The 20746-nt window shown below is 38.6% G+C and overlaps 1 protein-coding gene across 2 annotated transcripts in view; it reads right to left on the reverse strand.

Moving 5' to 3' along the window:
* Nucleotides 1-1309: 1309 nt before the first annotated feature.
* The window catches only part of LOC146553111 (vasoactive intestinal polypeptide receptor 2-like), a 76154-nt gene continuing 56717 nt past the window's right edge, over nucleotides 1310-20746 (reverse strand). Inside the window, exons 5-14 of one of the 2 annotated variants that reach the window (XR_014889504.1) lie at nucleotides 19542-19639; nucleotides 18587-18719; nucleotides 15159-15309; nucleotides 14370-14430; nucleotides 12102-12171; nucleotides 10242-10333; nucleotides 9723-9753; nucleotides 8263-8392; nucleotides 8123-8164; nucleotides 6884-6980 (exon numbers count right to left, since the gene is read on the reverse strand). Coding sequence is in view for 1 of the 2 variants with exons in the window: in XM_085254541.1 (XP_085110667.1) it covers nucleotides 6810-6980; nucleotides 8123-8164; nucleotides 8263-8392; nucleotides 10242-10333; nucleotides 12102-12171; nucleotides 14370-14430; nucleotides 15159-15309; nucleotides 18587-18719; nucleotides 19542-19639 (948 nt within the window). In the remaining variant the exon portion in view is untranslated. Of the gene's footprint in view, nucleotides 6981-8122; nucleotides 8165-8262; nucleotides 8393-9722; nucleotides 9754-10241; nucleotides 10334-12101; nucleotides 12172-14369; nucleotides 14431-15158; nucleotides 15310-18586; nucleotides 18720-19541; nucleotides 19640-20746 lie in introns of both variants that reach the window. The other variant, XM_085254541.1, reaches the window with a different exon arrangement.

Consider the following 20746-nt stretch of genomic DNA (forward strand, 5'->3'; position numbering starts at 1 on the left):
TGAGCCCACATTAAATCATAGCTCCTTAATGCCTAGTCCAGTTTGCATAAAGCAACAGTGCCATCTTTGTGACTTTGCTTTTATTTAACTCACAGACATGAATGCATGTCTGGTCCTGCATGTTGGATTGTTAATTGAAACCGGCAGCACTTATCGGAAAACCTCATCGGGGCTCAGGCAGCACAGCTGCAGGGCATTTAATAGTTTGTAAATGTAGCTGCAGACGTCATTTTGGCCCAGTCGATGTTTCATACTGCTGTGGTGTTTATTCTTCATTACCACCCAGACAAATATATATAAGCTATTTAGTCATCCAAACATGATCAATAGATCCAGTTTGGTGAGTGAAATCAGCTGAAAAGACTTTAGCGCACGGCACTTGTATTCACGACTAGTTTCTTCGACTAAAGCGTGTAATCTACACACTAATTAGTTCAAAAAGTCCTTAAAGCAGAACATTCGGACTTTTCTTCAGTTGAATTTTAAACCTTTTAAGCAATGTTAAAAAAATCGAATCAATGCAACACGGCTCTTTGCTCTGACCGTAAGCAACCACATATTGGTAGAAATTTTGTTCACGACTCTGTTCCTCAAACACAATATACAATATATTACAAGTCATGGCAAAGATCATGTCATTTGCATAATATGTCTCTTCCATTTTATTGATCTAATATTTCTATTTCTTTGAAAGAATTCAGTATTTGTGTCTGAAGCATGAGATGAAATCCATGATGCATTACTCTAATTAAAATCTGTTACATGTGAACTTCAGCTAAGGAGTCAGAGTGACCACAGTTCACTGCCCATGCTGTTTTTCTCTTATCTGATGAGAGGAATTCATCCTAATTAGAGGGCAGATAAAGGACATTTGTTAGACAGCATTGTGTAAGATGATTGGACCACCGATACAGTCTGTTTGTTTTGACAATAATATCATTACTCAAACAAACATTCATCTTCATTGCAGCTTTCAGATTTTAGCAACGTATAAAAGAGCAGTTCGAGACTACATACCTTCACCAACACGAGGCAGGAACTGAGTCCGTCAGTCTGGATTAGCTTCTGATATTTCCAAGACATCAAGACAGTGTGCCCAATTAGAATTTTAATAACCCTTGCACTAAATATATATATGAAAAAGAGTGTAACCCAGGATTTCATAAGCTTGTTATGATGTGTTTACTTGATTGGTTTCTCACAGTGGACGCTTACTAACCTAAGTTGTTTTAAACAACTTTTGCTTTGTTCTGATCAACCTTCAACCGCTGAAACTTTATAAAAGACTAAATAAACCAGAAGCAACAAAAGCAGTGCACAGAATCTGTTTATTTTTTTAATTTTCATTCAAGCTGTGCTTCCATTTCAATGTCCTTGTCACATGTTCGGATGTCTTTTAAAAGAAAACAGTCACTAATTTCCAACCACATCAATCAACAATGAGCTGCAAAAGAGTTTTCAACAGGCTAAAAATAATAATAATTGCAACATTTGAAATGTGCTGAAGGAGAGACTGCTTTAACACATTTTAGGAATCTTCTTTTGGGCTTTGTGAACCACAATGGAGAACTGCCTGCTTATTTGGGTACCAAATAAGAAAACAGGTAAAGGTAAAGACCAATTCATGGTTTCTGCGGACTAAACTCAAACAAGCAGATCTGAACATGTTATGTGCACTAGCAAAGGAGTCTATCGTGAATATGGTGAAGGCTGGATATTTTTAAAGTTCATTATAAAATGTAGTATTCCATAAATGGATACCATAAAGTACACTCTTTGTGTGAGCTGAAGAAGCCAACACATCAAATTTTAACCTTTGATGGTGTAATGGTGCACAACCTGTTTTTTATGTGCAATATTGCTAGAAGAGACAGACACAACCACACACACAAATAGCAACCAAAAACAAGATGTGGAAGTGTCATCAATAAAATATACATGGTGGAAATTTATGTGGTGCAAAAACCAGGTTTTTATGTAAGTTTTTTGGCACATATTCCGTTGTTTCCCTCTGAGGACCCAAAATTTGGGCTGTGCATGAATTTCCTCACAGCTGGCTATGTGGCCTCTTCAACATGGAAACCATGAACTGGCCTTGAGTCAGACTCTAAAATGAATAAATTATAATAAGGCCAGTAGCTACTGTTCTCAGGTGGAATAAAAGCTTCCACGACATTTATACAGCTAGGCTCATTCCTGTTTGAGATGAAGACAGTATCAGCACTGAAGGGGCCACCAACTGCTGGGATACGCTTTAGATTGTGTAGATCAGGAGTCTCCAACTCGAGTCCTCGAGAGCTACTCTCCTTCAGCTTTAAGATGCATCCCTTTTCCAACACAACTGAATCGAATGATTGGCTTGTTACCAGGCCTTTGCTAAACTTGATGGCCTGCTGAAGAGGTAATTCAACCATTTCATTCAGCTGTGTTGGAGCAGGGATGCATCTAAAATCTGCAGGACCAAAGCTCTCGAGGTCTGGGCTGGTGTAGATACTATAATGGGTTCAAAGATTTTAAAAGTAGTTTTCAGAGTCTTTGAATCACTTGAGGCTATTAGTAATGATGATAATTACACAATTTGCAAGCTTTTGAATGGTTTTGGTTCAGATTAGTTTAAGGAAGAAATGGATAAAACCAACCCCAGTGACTTCAAATGATTTTGAACTGCAAACAAGTTTGGCCCAAGTGTCTAGAATTTTCAATGTAATAAATGTTACCACCCAGAAATCATGTTCCTATCATTGAGGGGACAGACAAACAAGCAATATTAAATAAAATGCAAATTTCCAGAGAGTTACATTCACACAGTGCAATGCTTACAATGGTAGCCTTTATCAATCATCTTTTGCATGACATTCATGGTGTCTAAGTACAAATACATGTGTTCAGGCGACATGATTCGTAGCATCACGTCAGTAAACATTAAATATGAATTCACTCGGCAAGTCAACACTGTGTGGTGTATATGGTTTTGTAGACTCTCAATCATTTGTAGTCACATAGATGTTAAATGACACACTGAGTAACATAGTGACATCTTTTAAGGTACTTGGTAACACTTTCATTAAGGCAACAGCTTTGTTTTGAAATTACAACTGAAATTTCTGTACAATTAAACAAGTTTAGTTAAATTAATCGACATTGATTTCAATAGATGATCACTTGTTTAAATCGTTATTTAAACATGACCAGGTACAGCTTGTTAAGTGGGAACATTTACTTATTTAGTTTCTGTTTAAGGACCAAATAATTTTTTGACAAAATCAGCAGCAGCTGAGCTAAAACCTTAGTATGGACACCTGTACCCACCTGCTACTAAAACTGTTAATAAATATCTTAGACTAAATGATTGCTGTGTTTTTGTTTTGGTGTGTGAGGACATTTCATCTCTCTTTCAAGACGCTTGTTGGGTTGAGTTGGGAGTGTGGGATGAATTGCCTGGTGGGGTTCTTAAGACTGCATTCTAGGTTACTGAGACCTGGTGTTTTAAGCCGCCACCTCTGTTTAGTGCTAACTGTTTACAGGAGATACAGACGGCCTATTTTACTCCTGTCACAGACACAGATGAGTCTGTCCTGTTGAGCTGGCTCTTTATGTTGTACCATGCATCTGACTGGTTGTAGGTGGATGACAATGACGAAACAGAGGGATGATATTTCTTCACAAACCAAAAAGTAATCCAGTAATCCAAGGTAACTAAATCCAAGTACTTAAAACTACCATGAAGTGGATTACTAAGAAACTACAAAGACATGTTACCATGAAGAACACAGTTGTCGTTATCCATACTATTCAAACATGCTTTATCTTTTTGCCCCCTCTTTTTTTGTCATTTCCTTTTCTGTTCCTTTCCAAATTTTTAACAAAGCACCATTTGCACCATAGACAGTGAATCCATGCTGCAAGTCTGCTCTTTAGGCATCTCCCTGTCTGTCTAATAAGTTCCCATAAAATAAAAGCATGAATAAAATCCCCAAAATAACTCTTGAAAGAGTAAAGCATCATACATTCCTAGTAATGTAATATATAGTATTTTGTATCATCTGCTGATATGCAGAGGATACCATAAAAATGTAATAAATAATAATCGCTTTAAAAACAAAACAGAAATTTCAAGACTCATCTCTGCCTCAGTGTTGTTCACCCTGCAAAACACATTGAAATAAGTTTGGACAAATATCTGATCTCCTTCTAAGTTCTTCAAATTTTATGGACCAGATTATTTGCTGCTGCAAGTATGACTTTACCTCGATGTTTATGTGTATTTTATTAACTATATTTTGTGACACAACGCAAGAACTGAATGCTGATTTAAAATATAGGGACACACACATACACTTAAATTAAAGGTTTGAAGAGGAAACTACTAAAAATAATTCTGTATGCCTTAAATCAAGTGTCACCAGAACTTTTTGTATTGTGCTGACCATTAAATACAACATGTTAAAGAAAAATATAGCACATTGCAAAAAGCAAAAGTTTTCATTTTTTCGCGTTTTGTCTTGACAAAATATACAATTAGAATCTACAAGAAATCACACGTTAACAGCCGTTTACCAAAAGCAATCAAAAAAAGTCAAACACTGAGGATTTCATGCAACTACCACAAAACACTGGTTGCATGAATAAAACCAACATAAAGTAAAACATTTCATAGTTACTTGTATCCACCAGGCACTTCTGCATTAAGTGGTGACGGCCTGGAGGTTCTTCTGCTGAAACACATTAAATGTGTTTTGAAGCGAATTTCTATCATATAAACCTCTTTTTATGTAAGTAATTTTAAAGACAACATTATTTCCCAACACAGGCTCTCACGAACACGTCATCTTGTTAATTAAATGACATCTTTAAAGTGCTCGTCTGTGTTGTGTCTTTAGAACAGGTCACCGAGCACTGTGCCAAAACCATCAGAGCATGGATGAAGAGTTTGGAGCATGCTCAGGACTTCTCAGTGACAGCAGTTTGTTGACTGTGCATTAAAATGAAAGTGTTTTGGAGAACAGTTTGGATTAAAATTGGTACAAAACAACCCTGTGTTTACCAATGGTTTTGTTTTGTTTTTAACCATAAGCCCAGAAACACTGAGCTCATGTGCTGACCTGGGTCAAAATTTCGACTTATTCTTACCAGTAATTTTAAGTATCAAATGGGTGGGTGTGGCCACTGTGGACTAGTAAATGATTCACTGAAGTGACAAGTTGTCACCTTTCCCTGTATATTTGTAAAAAATCAATCATTAAAACTGACCTTTATGTGAAATGGTTCGGAAAAAAAAACTAGGAGAAGCTTATTAAAAGAACAGCTAGAGACACTAGAAGTAAAAACCTAATGTTTAAAAAAATATTTACAAATCAATTTTTACAACTTTATTTTTTTTTAAAATTTACATAACCAAGTTTTTCTATTTAAATGATAATAAATGTACTACCTATGGCCTCCAAAAGGGATAACATATGCCCAAATTTGGGTTTGGAGACAGCTGTGGTAAAAAGGCAACAACAATGACTTGGTACTGGAAGCAAATGCTGTGTTAAAGTTGGGTTTGGACACCAGCATTTCTCACAGATTTTTGGAAATATTCCCATTAGGACCCAGTATGCAAACACAACAGCAACTGACAGGAGGGTGGCGAAACACAAGAGGCTTTAATCAGGAATTTGATAACTTAAGGTGCTTTACAGAGTGACAGCCAGCTAGGAGCACCAAACAACAGGAGAACATTTGGAGGCTAAGAGTCTATTTTTCTAAGACAAACACCATGGAGAGGGAACAGATGGACTCAATCAAGACAATAATGAGAATAGGAAATTAAAAAAGATTGGAATTAAAATCGACCACATTAAGATCATTCTTTCAAAGCAGGGATTAAACTGAAACAGGGTGAGGAACAAACTCACACAGACACCTGTGATAAGGCTGGGAGAACACAGGAGGCACATGGAAAAGGATTGAAAACATATAAGAAAGAACTAAGGTGAGTAGTTTTGCGGGATTTAATGACAGGACTGTCACTTTGCTGCGTTATTGCATACAGCATGCACGTTCTGGAAACTAAATCCTGACACGGCTACCATGAATTTTAGGTCAGTATCAAACAAAAAAGTATTGCAAGGTTTCCCATAGCCAATCTATTATATTTTACAACATGGCTCCAAAATGACAGCTGGTAAGACTGCAGCACAGTATTACCAGCGGTGTTAAATCGCACAGCAGGCAACAGTTATATAAAGATTTGTATACTGAAACAATCACCTGTTTTGCTTTCTGTTAAAGACAGCAAAAATGGTTCTGTTTTTTTTTGCATTTTTTGCAAGAGCCAATTTAAAGTCTGCAGCACCTAGATCATGCTGTTTCTATTACACATATATGTTTGTTCAAAAATATAGATTTCAATGCATGCAACATTCAAGTATATACATTTTATATCTCATCTGTGCACAAAGTTCCAGGTAAAACAGTTTAAGGACGTTGCACATGTTTTTCTCTGCTCACGCAGCAGACATCATAGCATAAAGACTGCAAAAAAAAAAAAAAAAGGCTCTTAGCAGCAAACACAGTAAACCTCACTGGACAGATCTGAAAAGTTTTTGATCCACTAATGAGAAACTTGAAGGCTTGCAGAGATTTGTAAAGCTAAAACCAAAATCTGCACTACAATGATGTGCAGGTCCCACCCTTGTGGTACTTCATTTCAAAGTACTACTTTTTTGTATTTTCCTAATAACTTTGTAAAACTATTGGACCCAGGTCAATCTTAAGACTGCATTTTTTTGTATGTTTGTTTGTGTGTCAAAGACCTCGTGTTCTCACAGCACCGAGGTCTCTGTCTGCAGAATGGACTGGGTTCTGGAGTTGCTGTGAAACTGCACCATGTGCTGTGAACCGTTTCTGGAGGCGAAGGTGTTGTTGTGGCGATTCCTGCTCAGACGACAGTTCAGATACATGCTCCGCCATTTTCTTTTTAGCTCACCTTGAACCTTCAGGAACAGGTAAAATAAAAAAAATTTAATCATTTGGATCAACTAAACACCAATATAGCTAAAAAACTTGATCCAGTTAGTCAATGCATCTCATCTGCCACTTCTGGGGGATACTAAAAAATGGGAGACACAGCCTTGTGTGTGTGTGTGTGTGTGTGTGTAAATAATTTGATCCATTTGGTCCAGCAACATTTGGCATGATTATGTCTGATTATCTGTGTGATCATCTTATATAAGCCAGGATAAATCAGCCTGCTTAGTTGGTGGAAAATTCAGTTTCCCATTCCCCAGTTTCAGTTGGAGCTCGGGGTTGCAGAATGGTGGCAAGAAGAATGCTGTGAGACCAAATTTAGAAAATCTTTCTCAGCATTTGCATCAATGAGCACCTTCCACTTTAGGAAAAGAACAAGGAAAAGATGCTTCCTTGTTATTTTGTATCCAGTTGATCAAATTGCCTGAGTGGCATCTTAAATCTATAAATACTTTCCTCCTTTTTGATATCTGCCATTCATCTTTGTTTTTCTTCATATTCTCCATGAGTATCTATGGAGAACATAAAACTTTGCTACAGTTCAATCACTACCTCATTCCAAATATTAATCACACATATCAGTTACATGCACAGTAATTATTTGGGATCCCGGGCAGCTTCTAACTGATTGAGCGGAACTTCCTCCATCTGTCAAATTCACCACTCACCAGTATTTATGATAATGTAATGGAACACATCATGATACATCCAATGATTTTACATAAAGTCAAAAGGTGTGACAAATTCAGTTGACACAGTGTAGCTAAGTTTATTAATGAATGGAGTCTGACTGGCAGATAGAAGGAGGACACTCAGCAATCAACACTTTGCAGATTTTAATTTTAAACACTTTTTAATAAACGAATATAAGGAAAACACGTTTTAGCTCCAACAAATGTAATTTATTAAATGTTTCTATGAAAGTTTGACAAAATTAAGCAAAACAGGCACACTATCAGTTGAGTATAGAAACATTCATGGATAGATTTTCTATTTTGCCTCACAGAAATCACTTTCATTCAAATGTTTTACTGTTTAATCAATTTGGCTGCTCATTAAAATGACTAAATCCATACTTTGTATTTTATCAGTTCACCTGATAACTTACCTCACTGTTCAGGAAACAGTAGAGAATGGCCACGACCAGACCCTAAAAAAACAAACACTTAATGAAGTAAAGTTTTTTCAGAAAAGTTTCAGAATCGCTGCTTTAAAGGATCAATAAGGTGAAAGACACTTGTTCAGCACCTGAAAAGATCCAAGGGCAAGGTCAAAAAATATTTTATAATCTTCTGCGATGGATTCACTGAGAGTCACGAAGACCACATAGTGGATGCCAAACAAAGGAATCAGCAGGAGTGTGGATTTGGCCAGCCTCCTGAGAGAGAAACAGTCATATACAATTATTTTATGATACAATTTAAGAATAAGACATGATGCAGTGTTTCTTTTAATTGTTAATTACAAGACCGATGCAATAAATCAGTTAAACATGGATGACTAGGGTGCCTAATTCGTCTGACACGGATTCTTTTGTAGGTGGTCCAAACATACTTCACCATACTCTGCTCACCTGGGCCTTGCAGCCTGTAAAAACAAGCATCTGTATTCACTCTTTCTGCTGTCTCAGTGTTAAACATAAAAATACACCCAATGGTAATGTGAGGCAGTGAAATAGTGGAAAGATCTAAGGAGCTTGGAAAGAAAAGCGTCTGGACTTATTGAAGTTGCTTGAAGCCGTTTCATCTCTCACTGAAGTGTCTTCAGTTCAAAGCGCAAATGGAGGAAAGTCACAGATTTATGTGGACATAAACAAAGAAGCCTGTCGGACTTTTTTAAAACTGAGCTCGAACTGTTCTCTTGAATTGAGATAACTCGCTGCATCTGCTGTCCAGGGTTCTGCTGGGAGGCTCACACCATCAACAAATCTGATATCAGAAGTAATCTTTCCAAAAACCCTTTACATCCCACTGCAATCAGACTACTAAATGCACCCATCCATCTGTGCTCTAACACCACGCTTGCTCATGAGTATGGATTTATTTCCAGGGTGATACCAAAGTATTCCCAAGCCAATTAAGCCAGTCAGTTGTAGTGTTTCCCAGTTCTGCTCCAGGGTCTCCTCCTGGCTGAACATGCTTGAAAGTCCTCTGCTAATTTGTCTTTATTTATTATTTTATTTATAATATATGTTATTCTATTTCTTTGTGTATTTATTGTATGCACATTCCTCTTTTTGACTCGTCACATTTTTGTAGGACTTTAATAAATTCTTAAAACTTTGCCATCAACCTTCTTTTGTGTTGACATCTTCAGCACTGCTGCTGCACGTAGATCAAGGATCTGTTCACTACACTTTGTTGGCTGTTTGGCATCAGTTTGGCTCATTTAAGGAACTTTCTTGGATACAATTCCTATTTGTCTCTTTCACACTGTGATTATGAGTTCATAGAAAACCCCATATAAAAATAAATTGACATTGTTGGGCAAAGCCTTTCAACAGTGGAAATCTCAAAAAGTAAGAAAGAAAAGTCGCACTTTTCCACGTGGCATCGGGATACAAGCGGACAATCAAACTGCTCATGCAGCACACTCCCAAAGAAAACAGTAAAATCCTCTTTTCCTGCATCACTCCCAAGCTGTCAAGTGTCAGCTCAGTCTTCACCTACACCAACAAGAGATCCTGCAGTGAAACAAATTGGGCTTACCCACCACCTCTCGCCACTAAATCGTGGATCCCTGTGGACATGAAGAATACTTGACAGCTCAGCACGAGTAAGATTTCACCGGAGAGGAAAACTGCCTGAAGATTAAACAAAGCAAAGCCTTAAACAGACACTAAACTGCAGAGAAAATGTGGCTCCATAAAGGAACAAAGGTTCCCCCCCGTTTCATAAGAGCAGCATCCTGAAACGCTGTCTTGTCGAATGAGGGTTAGCGTCACTCTTATCTCAGTCAGCAATACTAGAGGATAAAAAATGGTCTTGGTGTCTCAGATGATCATGTTTTATACTTTGAAGAATTTAGCTGACTCTTTTATCCACAGCAGCTTTTACTGACTGAGCAGGTGTCATTTACTTGATGACACAACAGTTGACACAACCTGTCACCTTTTGTTAACTTGGCTTCAAGTGCATGTTGGAAAAAAATGAAAATATAACAAAACGAGGATCCAGGAAGGCAGAGGTGCGGTTTCCTTTGTGCTCATGCATCAAATCGAATCCTACCTGTACTGTGATTGGTCATTGCCGCCCACGTCAGGACACCTCAGCTTCTGAACCAAGATCCGAATGATGCAGATGAACTGAATGAAGTTTACCTTGGGGGGAGTGAAAAAATAACTTATAATCCATAAGGGGTGATTTTTATTTTGCTGTGTTCGATAATTTGCCACCCACCAAATCCAAGAAATAGGAGGTCATGATACAAACGCAATTTAAAACAGGAAGGCCTTGTTCTAAATAAAAAGCAGCCTACTTAAGTCTTTTTTTAAAAAATGAGGGATTTGTGTCTCATCATTGAACAGAGATTTTTTTTGCTTGTTAGGCAAATGTATAAAGTTCTTCCTTAAATACGTAAAAAAAACCAGACTGAACTTGTTTTCTGTTCCAGTTATTTTCTGTTGTTTCAGATCTTTTTTAAACATTACAAATGGAAATATTTTTGCAAAAACTAGCAAAATATCTCTATCGCTGCATAATGCCATCATTCTAATGTTTAGTGTTATGTTTTTCCTGCTAGCTAAAAGGCGATCATCAGAGAACTTCTAATATAATCTAGAGCTCCTGTTCTCTGGACCTCTGGTTTCTTAGGCGAAACAGTCCAGAATGAATGGGATCCTATGGTGCTGTAGTCCAAACACAGACCTTTTGGCAGGCAAACATTTTCCTCTCACACTTCTCATCATGTCTGTGACAGAAGAAGGTGACAAAATATAGTCCTGAGGAAAGAAAATATTTTCACAAGACTCTGTGCAGAAATTAAGAGAGTAAGTATCTGCCAGCTGGTCTGACCACATCTATAAAAACAGAAGTTTTGCTACTTTGTTGGTCTGGTGTATTTGTGTGTTAACAATATGCCGCAATCTTCTCAGGGGTGGACGTCCCAGAAAATTGACTGTGCTGTACTCAGAAATTGCCCTGCACCCTACAACCATATAACATGGGTACTGGTCGCAGTTAAAATATTATGAATATATATGAACATTTAAGTTAGGCTACATCTTTGCAGTTGGCTGATACAAAGCACTGCATGCTGTAGGTCACTGATGCCTGAGACATACTGATTTAAAAAATTTGAGGGAGGGAAGCTGATTTATTATCCTTTAGGATGTTGTAGAGTGGATAAAATGGTCTGTGAGCCACCTCTGTCCCTCGGGCCATATTATATCCATGTATGCCTTTAAAGGATGAAAGAGATTATGGTGGGCTGTCACTCAGCAGGGCAGCAGGAATGCACTCAGCGGGAATTCCTATGAAGTTAACACCTTGAGACATGAGGTACTAACACATCACACTGCTGTTTTTGGACATTACACAGAACGCTTGGTCATGAGTATGAACTTATTTAAGACTTTCTTTCAGGTTTTAAAAGATCTTAAAATCAAAAGGCTCACAAACTCTAACACTTTAGTGAAATATACCGGGAGAAACAACTGTAATATCATCCGGTAATGCTGTTCGCTGTCTTCTTGATACATTTTATTTTTCTTCACGTGTAGCTGAAATTGGAAAAGGACCGATTTTAAAAGACTATGTACTTTAAATACAGATCATTTCTGTAGAATGTTATGGAATAATTTGAAAAATATATGGATGTATCAGTGGGAATTTAGAAAATCGTACTAGTGAGATCTGAAACATTGCCATAGGTTTCTAAAGGGTTTTGTATTATAGTCCAAAGCCAGATTAAAAAAATGTGAATAAGGTCAAAGACAGATATTGTTTCACATGACGGACTTATTTGTTTTCCACTTTATGTTTTCAGTATTTGTTTTTTCTAATCAACCAGTTTTTCCTTTTAGGCAACTGAATGCTTTTTTAACCAATACGCAAAATCTGCAGGTAAAAATGAAAGCAATGGCTTACCATAATGGAGAATCCAATTGGTCCGTTGATCACCCAGTTGGGTATGGGTTGGTCATTTGTTTCCCAGCACCTGAAGGTCACACAAAAATATGAATTTAATAGTTATGTAAATATTATATATAACAGTAATAAAAAAATGGGCATTTTAAAAAACAGAGGAAGTGCTAGTGGAGCAATAAATGTTGAATCACTGCAAAAAGTACCATAAGATGGAAAGAACCTGGTCTTCACTGCTTAACTTGAGCACTAGTAATTTATCTACAAATTTGGAGGAAGCCAGATGGTAATAGACCCCATCTTACTGACTCCTTTTCTGAAGTGAGAAAACATAATTCTAACTCTATGTTTGATCTCTACTAATGAAGCTCATTTCTGCTGCAGGCAATCCTGTGACCTTCACTTAAAGTCCAAACCTTTACGTGGGGCGTAGATCAGCTAATAAACATTCCAGTTTATAGTGACAGTGTCAATATTATAACTGAGCCCCCAATGTGCCAATCAATCTCTTTTGATTTCACCTATGTAAAAAGGTACAAGTTTGAAATCTCAAGGTTCTTTTAGATAGATCACAATCCTGAATGACTACAGACGTGTCTCAAATCCCCACCACCACCACCACAACCGTACCCCAATTAGGCAATGCTGTTAACCTGGCACTGCACTTCATCCTCCAGCACATAGACCTCCAGTAACTTATGTCTGGTTATTTCTGTAGACTTTAATTCCTATCAGACTCTCAGATCTTTAGTAACAGATCTCCCCAAGGCTGTGTACACTCTCCCCTGCTTTTCTCCTTGCATACCAACCGCTGCACCTCCAGTCACCAGTCTGTCAAACTCCCGAAGTTCACAATAGACACCACCCTCATCAAACTCATCTCAAGGATATGTGTGAGGGTGCACTGACAACCATATGACCAATTTAGAGACAACAGCCAGGAGCTCTGTGCTGTTAAATCAGTGGGGATGATTGGGGACTTCAGGAGGATCCCATGCCCAACATAAGCCTGCATGACTGCCTGTTGGATACTGTAGGTCTTGGGAGATGAAGACTTCAAAGTTGAGGCAAAACATCAGCTCCCTCATTACAAGACCACAGCAGAGGATGCACCTCCTGCAGCAGCTGAGGAAACCTAAACTCTGAAGTCAGTGCTGGGATACTCCAACTCCTCCTCCCTTCAATCACATCCTCTGGCAGGAGGCTGCGGTCCATCAGGACCAATACTGCATGGTACAGTTTCTTTCCATCTTTATCACTTTATTATTAATGTTAACACTCCCATAATCAGACCATTAAAATCTTCACAATGGACTCCATTGCATGCCACAAATACTGAGTATTTTTACAAAATGTATATGTTCTTATGGTTCTTATGACCAAAACCATTTTGTTCATTTGGGTCAAACTCTTCACTCTCTTAAGGTCAGCGTGTCTTTGGGGGTAAAATGACACATTTAAATATGACAGATTGTCCTAACAATTAAATATTTAAGCTTTCTGGATATTTGGATGGTATGGTTCAATAAAATAAAAGTCAAGGAAACTAAATGACTCACTGTTGTGACTTAGTCTCAGTCTTCTTCTTGGCTTTGGTAATGAACTTAAAACTTAACAAATTTCATTATCATTCTCCTCACACTCTGGAGTGATGTCCTTACTGTCCTTTGCTATCAGACCCTGCCTCAGTAATTGTTATAGACTTGTTTCAGAAGCTTGTTTTTATAGTTCGCCTACACGGCATGACTCATAGATAATGAGCTGCAGTGCCAGTTGCAATAACGTGCAACAAAAGCCAAACGCCACCAGGTTCCTGTGATGACATCTCAAAGCAAACCCTGTCAGCTAAATTATCCAATAAAGTGCACTTTGACATGTGAGATATTTCTCTTATTAATTGAAAAACTGGGCCCCTTCCTGCATGGTAATGAATAACAGTCTAATCAATAAAATGCAATTTGAGGCCCTAACGAAAAAACAGAGGCAGTGGCTGTTGAATACCAATGCATGCCTCTCTTTAATGTAACTGGAGCTGCCTAACTTCTGTCAACCTTTAAAGGAGAATATAATAAACAGCTCCAGAGAGAGCATGACACATAGACACATGTCAACTTGAAGAAAAACAAATTGCAGACAGACATTCAGTCAGAATGTAAATCTATTTAGTAAAATATAATCCATGTATGTTTAACAGACTTTATATAGTTCATAAATAACAAACCTGGATCGCGTTTCTATGGTGATAACTCACTCTCTGATTGTTACACTTACCCCGTGTCTTCCAGATAAATCCTCGTTATCACCCACGCAGACACAAACACAGTGGGGATTCCTGTCAACAACCATGAAGTATAGAAAATATTATCACATCGTGTTTGCATTTCTTATTTTTTTTATTGCTAGTTACGATTTAATCTTTCTGAGTAAAGTAATGTGAGTTCCATCCATGTATTAAGACTCTAAACAGATTGCTTCAGTGTATATTAAGGCTTTTAATTGTTTGTTGATAAATTCCATCTCAAGCTCAAAACTAGACGGTGTTATACTGTCTTTCAGAGGAGGAAAAATGGAAATAAAAGATGAACATTGCTTCTGGAAACTAACAACCAGCAGGGGAGAAATCCTCTGTTTGGGAAAAGATGTCCCATGGGGATTACCATGACAGTTTCTCAGTCAGACCTAATCTTTTCTAACATCTGGTTTTAAAATACCAAGAAGGCAGCAGCAAAAAGGCTCAGTTCAGTTATTATGCAACTTTTCCATTAGTACCTAATAGGATCGCCTCGCCACGACTCGACTCAGATTGGCTGGCTTTCCATTACCATCGAGTAGCTTATATCAAGTTTGATGCCGTAGGATAACAAATGTAGCACGGTATAGTTGAATTTGAGGAAAAAAAACATTTGACTTATTTGCTTAAATAGCTGCCTAAAGTAATGAGAGCTGTGATATCTATTCAAAATCATAAATAAGCTGCTAAACCTGCAGCTATAACAGAGTGAAAGCTCCCACGTGGCCATTTGACTCAAAATCAAATAAAGAATAAGAAAATGTACCTACCCCAGCCGATGAACATGTAGACAATAAAGTGTCGATTTTCAGAGAAAATGACAACCAGCAGAGTGTGGAGGTACAAACCCTCCACCAGCAGCCAGAAGAAGTTGGCCATAATGAAATACTGGAAAAACACCAGGCTGGCTTTACATCCCACCTAAAGAGAACACAGAAAGAGTACAAAGATGTTAAATAGGCTTTGTGTATACTTAAACTATATAATATCAGCCTTGACTGTACATCGCTGACTGTATGTGGTTAATTGTAACCATGAGCACAGTGTAGGATAATCATGTATTTATACTTAGTATTCTGATATGTGGGTATAGATTTCCATTTTTCCACTGGATCTGTCAGAGAGTTCACCCAGAGCAGATTATGACGTCACAAGCACCGAGCAGATGAGTGCATAAAGGTCAGAGTGCCCTGACAATGAGGGTGAGTGGAGGAGGAACGTCATGAGGGAAGAGTCAGGCAGCTACTGAGGCAAGGAGAGGATCAGATGTCAGCTTTCTGCTGTCAGTTTATTAGCTGAAACTAATACAACAGTCATGAATTAAAACCCGCCTTCATGAAGGTATAACTGGATGATACTTTTGTGGTGTTTCTGTTTTAAAGCTAGTGTGTTTATCAGTCTGTGTAAAGCGCATCAGTGAGCATAGATACATACATAAATAACAGAAACAGGTTGCAAATTTTGTCCTTTATCTTTTGCCCGCCACACTGCTCTGAACAAGCTGCGATCTTCCTAAGTCGGGATTTATAACGTATTGAAATGAAGCAACGGGTAATGGCGCAGATCGGTGAAATATCCATCGTGTTCTAATCCAAGAGTATGACTGTTGTTATCCTGTCAAATGCATTTGGTGCTTTTTGCATTGACAGAAATATTAGCGATAACAGACTTCATCTAGAGGCAGAGAAAGTTTGCATCGCCATAGAAGGTTCGGAGGTGGCAGTTTAAGTGCCAAGTTTGCCAGACAGAAAACTCAGTAAGGCATACTCCTTTGCATAATTTCTGGAGAAAAACACCCCTTGTGCAACATCAGCCCTGCAGAATGAAAGACCTGCAGTAAACATACTTGGAGTAGGTCTAAAATTGGAGTTGGTCATGTCAGCCTGGGAAAAATCAGAATCAGAATCAGAATACTTTATTGATCCCTGGGGGAAATTATTTTTTGTTACAGTGCTCCATTTTAAACCAACATTAAGAATAAGACAGACAATACGCTAACTAAGAATAGTACAATATATACATATATATACATACATACATACATACATAAGTCACTTATAAATAAATATTTGGAAAAGAAACATGTGTAGTTGTAGCAGCAACAGTGTGTTAAGTGGATGCGTTGTACAGGGAGATGGCCACAGGCAGGAATGATTTCCTGTGTCGTTCAGTGGTGCTTTTCGGTAATCTCAGTCTCTCACTGAACGAGCTCCTGTGACTGACCAGCATGTCATGGAGTGGGTGGGAGGTGTTATCCAACATTGTCTTTATCTTGGACAGCATCCGCCTCTCCGACACCACCTTGAGGGAGTCCAGCTCCATCCCCACAACATTGCTGGCCTTACGGATCAGTTTATTAAGTCTGTTGGCATCTGCGACCCTCAGCCTGCTCCCCCAGCATGCAACAGCATAGAGGATCGCACTGGCCACCACAGACTCATAGAAAATCCTCAGCATTTTCTGGCAGATGTTGAAGGACCTCAGTCGCCTCAAAAAATAGAGACGACTCTGGCCCTTCCTGTAAAGTGCTGTGGTGTTTTTAGCCCAGTCCAGTTTATTGTCAATGTGTACTCCAAGGTATTTATAGTCCTCCACAATGTCAACACTGACCCCCTGGATTGAAACAGGGGTCAAGTGTTTCCTGGTCTTCCTGAAGTCCACGAGCAGTTCCTTGGTCTTTGCCACGTTGAGCTGCAGATGATTCTGCTCACACCACGTGACAAAGGAGTCGACCACAGCCCGGTACTCTGTCTCATCATCCCTGCTGATGCATCCAACCACCGCAGAGTCATCAGAAAACTTCTGAAGATGGCAGGTCTCTGTGCAGTGGCTGAAGTCTGTGGTGTAGAGGGTGAAGAGGAAGGGGGAGAGGACAGTCCCCTGTGGTGCCCCTGTGTTGCTAATCACCTTGATTAGTGACATTAACATCACTCAAGTGGGAAAAGGAACATGGAAAATAGGCAATAACAAAAAAGTTGCAGAGTTACTGATGCCACACTAAAACATTGCAGATAAATATTTGGTTGATTGCATGAAAAATTAGATCAGTGCCACAAATTTATTCAAATGTTGACTGTGCATTGTAATATGGTTTTAGGTCATAACAGTTCATTGCTATCCAAATAGAATGATCTAGTTTATAGTAATTCTAATAAATCAGGCAAAGCACCCGGTAAAATACAATATCCTTGTCTTTGTAATGTCCAGGTTATTTTCATGTTCCAATTTTTTAAAGTGTACTAACGCAACAAAGTCGGAAGAATCTCATTCCAAAATGGGAAATCCTACTATCCAAGGAGCACATGGATGCAAGGTTAGAGCACCCGGACTATAACCATAATTGTATACACCAGAGCACCAATGCCAGGGATACCGAGTATCTGTGAGACACCTGTAGCTTTGACAACATTGTATTATCAATGCTTTGGCAATGAAACTGGGCAGCAATGCAGGCTTTTCTATACACATCAGTGCTGGGTAACTTATAAAAACAACAGTGTAACACTAGGGCACCGTTTCACATACTCTTGCTCACTCACTCAGCACAAAAGTGTCTATTACGCAGTGAAGATGGTGCACAGTTTGCCCCACGGAAGCTTTAAGGATTTTCAGGCTTTTGGATTTGCTCCCATGTTTGTGTGGCTCACTGTATATCCCGGGTGTATTAGGAGGACTGGGTACCAGATTACAACCTAACTCCTCGTGCGTTTAATGAAAGCTGCTCAGTGGTGCATGCAGTAAAGCTTTTTTTTCTTCTTGTCCACACTTCTTCCTTGATGTTCCGCATGCTTCCACAGTTTTAGGACCAGAAAGCATGCAGGCTACTGGCCCTCTCAGCTAAGCAGATAGGGAGCATGCGTGACTGGCTGCTGTCTCACCGAACACATGAATGGGCTAACTGCCAGGAAATTCTGCAGAGCCACCTTCAGAAAATGATTACTTGAATCTGAAGAACAAACTGTCACAGCAGAACGTTTGACAGTTTGAGATGTTAATTTCATATCTGAAGCATGCAGACCTAATTCCCATTTATTATTTCATGCTTTAAACTTTGTCAGGCTTTACGCTGAAACATTTTTCCCGTTGTGACAGTTCTGCTGTTAACACATGAGTGTGTAGCTTTCTATACTCAGTGCTGCATTGTTGGCTTCCCTCGGGATATGACTCTGCTCGCTGAGGACAGAGGTGGTGACCTCACCAGTGATGGCTGGTTTGAGCAGTGCGAGTTTCGGTTGAAGAGGATGTCGTCTTTCACCAACACCGCCACGGCTCTCAGAATGAAGGAGAAGAAGAGATTGAGGTGGATGTAGTTTCTGGTGCAGTGGAGCTTCCTGCACACATGTTGGTAATGAAAGAAATGTAGCATAGTGAAGTAAATGTTAAATAAAGATGCTACAGTTAGAGCCTGAAGATGCTGAAACCATTAATAACAAACAGCATTATGCTAGCTTGGTACAAACTGCACTGGTTCACACAATTAACTCATTTGCTTTTGTTTGGCCCTTTCATTCATTGTATTATGAAGCCACTCGTCACAGAAAGAATCCACACGCAAACGGCTCCTTCCAAACAGTTGCATGGTTTCATTTGAAAGCAATTCATTGAGATCCAAAAATGTACAAGCCAATCACACACGAGCACATGTGATTATATGTCACACCAAGAGAATGATTCTTTATCTTCTTGATTGGCTTGGACAATGTGACTGTCTTAGAGTCATTTCAACACATGAAAAAATCTATCCCTGTATGTGAATACATTTTATTAAGTATTCTTTGTAACTTTTTTCTATAGAAATTACACATTTATACCAAATATGTACAGTTTTATATATGTGATTTTCCATAAACTGCTAAACTTCATAATACTTTAGAGCCAAAGTCAGTGGCTTTTTGAGGTGAATTTAACCTTCTCTAAACTTGAATCTAATATTAAGTTAAAATAATAGCTAACATGAAAGAAATGTCCTCACAGTTCTGTTTTTGTTTTGTTTTGCAAATATGTGTCCACACATACAAATATGTGAACAAATAGCCATAAAGCTGCGCTTGTTCACTTAAAATCAAATTAAATTATCATATTACACTGACCGGCTTTCCAGGAATACTGGAATTAATTTTCTGATTTAATTATATTTTAGTATTCAGTCTTACCTGAATAGGCAGAGGATAGCGCACCCTGTAGTGAGGGCAATTAAAGACAGACTGTGACCCAGAGTGTACAACGTCTGCACGACCACGTAGAAGACCAGCTGCAGACAAAGGGGGGAAAAGAGCTTTTGTTAAATTATTAATGCATGTATATCATCCTTAACATATCACTAAACTGGGCCTCAAATTGAGGTGAAGATTGTGAAGCATATTACATTGCCAAAAGTATTTGCTCGTCTGCCTTCATGTGCATGTGAACTCGAGTGACATTCCACTCTTAATCTGCAAGGTTTAATATATCAGCCCACCCTTTGCTGCTATAACAGTTTCAACTCTTCTGGGAAGCTTTTCCACAGGGGTTAGGAGTGTGTTTACTGGATGGCTCGCAGTCTTGGGGTTGAGGTCAAGCCTGTCATGCTCATCCACAGCTTTATGGACCTTGTTTTTTTGCACTGGGGCACAGTCATGTTGGAACAGAAATGAGCCATCTCCAATCTGTTCCCACAAAGTTGGGAGCATGAACTCCCAAAAAACAACCCCACATCATGATCCCCCATCCACCAAACTTTACGCTTGGAACAAGTGCAGTCAGACAAGTTTTGCATCCACCAAACCCAGACTCATCTTTGGACTGTCAAATGGAGAAGCACGATTGTCACTCCATTCTCCACTGCTCTAAAGTGCGTGGCAGCATGCTTCACATTGTTGCATCTGATGCTTAGCATAATGCCAGATGATGTAAGGCTTGGAATCAGGTGCTCAGCCATGAAATCTTATTTATAGAGCTTAAATATAACTATCCGTTGTGTTGCTGAATTATGAAAAATCAAAAATAACTGATGATTTCCAATGCACTTTTATGTAGTTTGAGGTCTTTTATGTAAGTAACACTTACATGTTTTTTATTACAAATACTAAAGCAACAGAAAAATAATCACATAATTCTTGAGGGTCAGATGGGAACGTTTTCCAGTTTTAGATGAAATGACTCTATTCAAAGGGAGATTTGTTTGGGCAGCGTGAGACAGAACCTAACACTCGGTGTCTCACACCAAAAATGTGAGAGTTGGCAATCCTGCATCAACAGCTGTCAAACTGCAGGCAAGTGTAATCACAATAAATCACTTTGATTTAACAGAAATTCTGGACAGAAACATACACAGTATGTGGCTGAATAAACAATGATAAAAGTGCTTTAAACAAATCAG

This window comes from Mchenga conophoros, linkage group LG18, assembly GCF_057382185.1.
Source record: "Mchenga conophoros isolate Kocher_MC1m ecotype Shallow Benthic linkage group LG18, M_conophoros_male_GT1.1, whole genome shotgun sequence".
Taxonomy (NCBI): Eukaryota; Metazoa; Chordata; class Actinopteri; order Cichliformes; family Cichlidae; genus Mchenga; species Mchenga conophoros.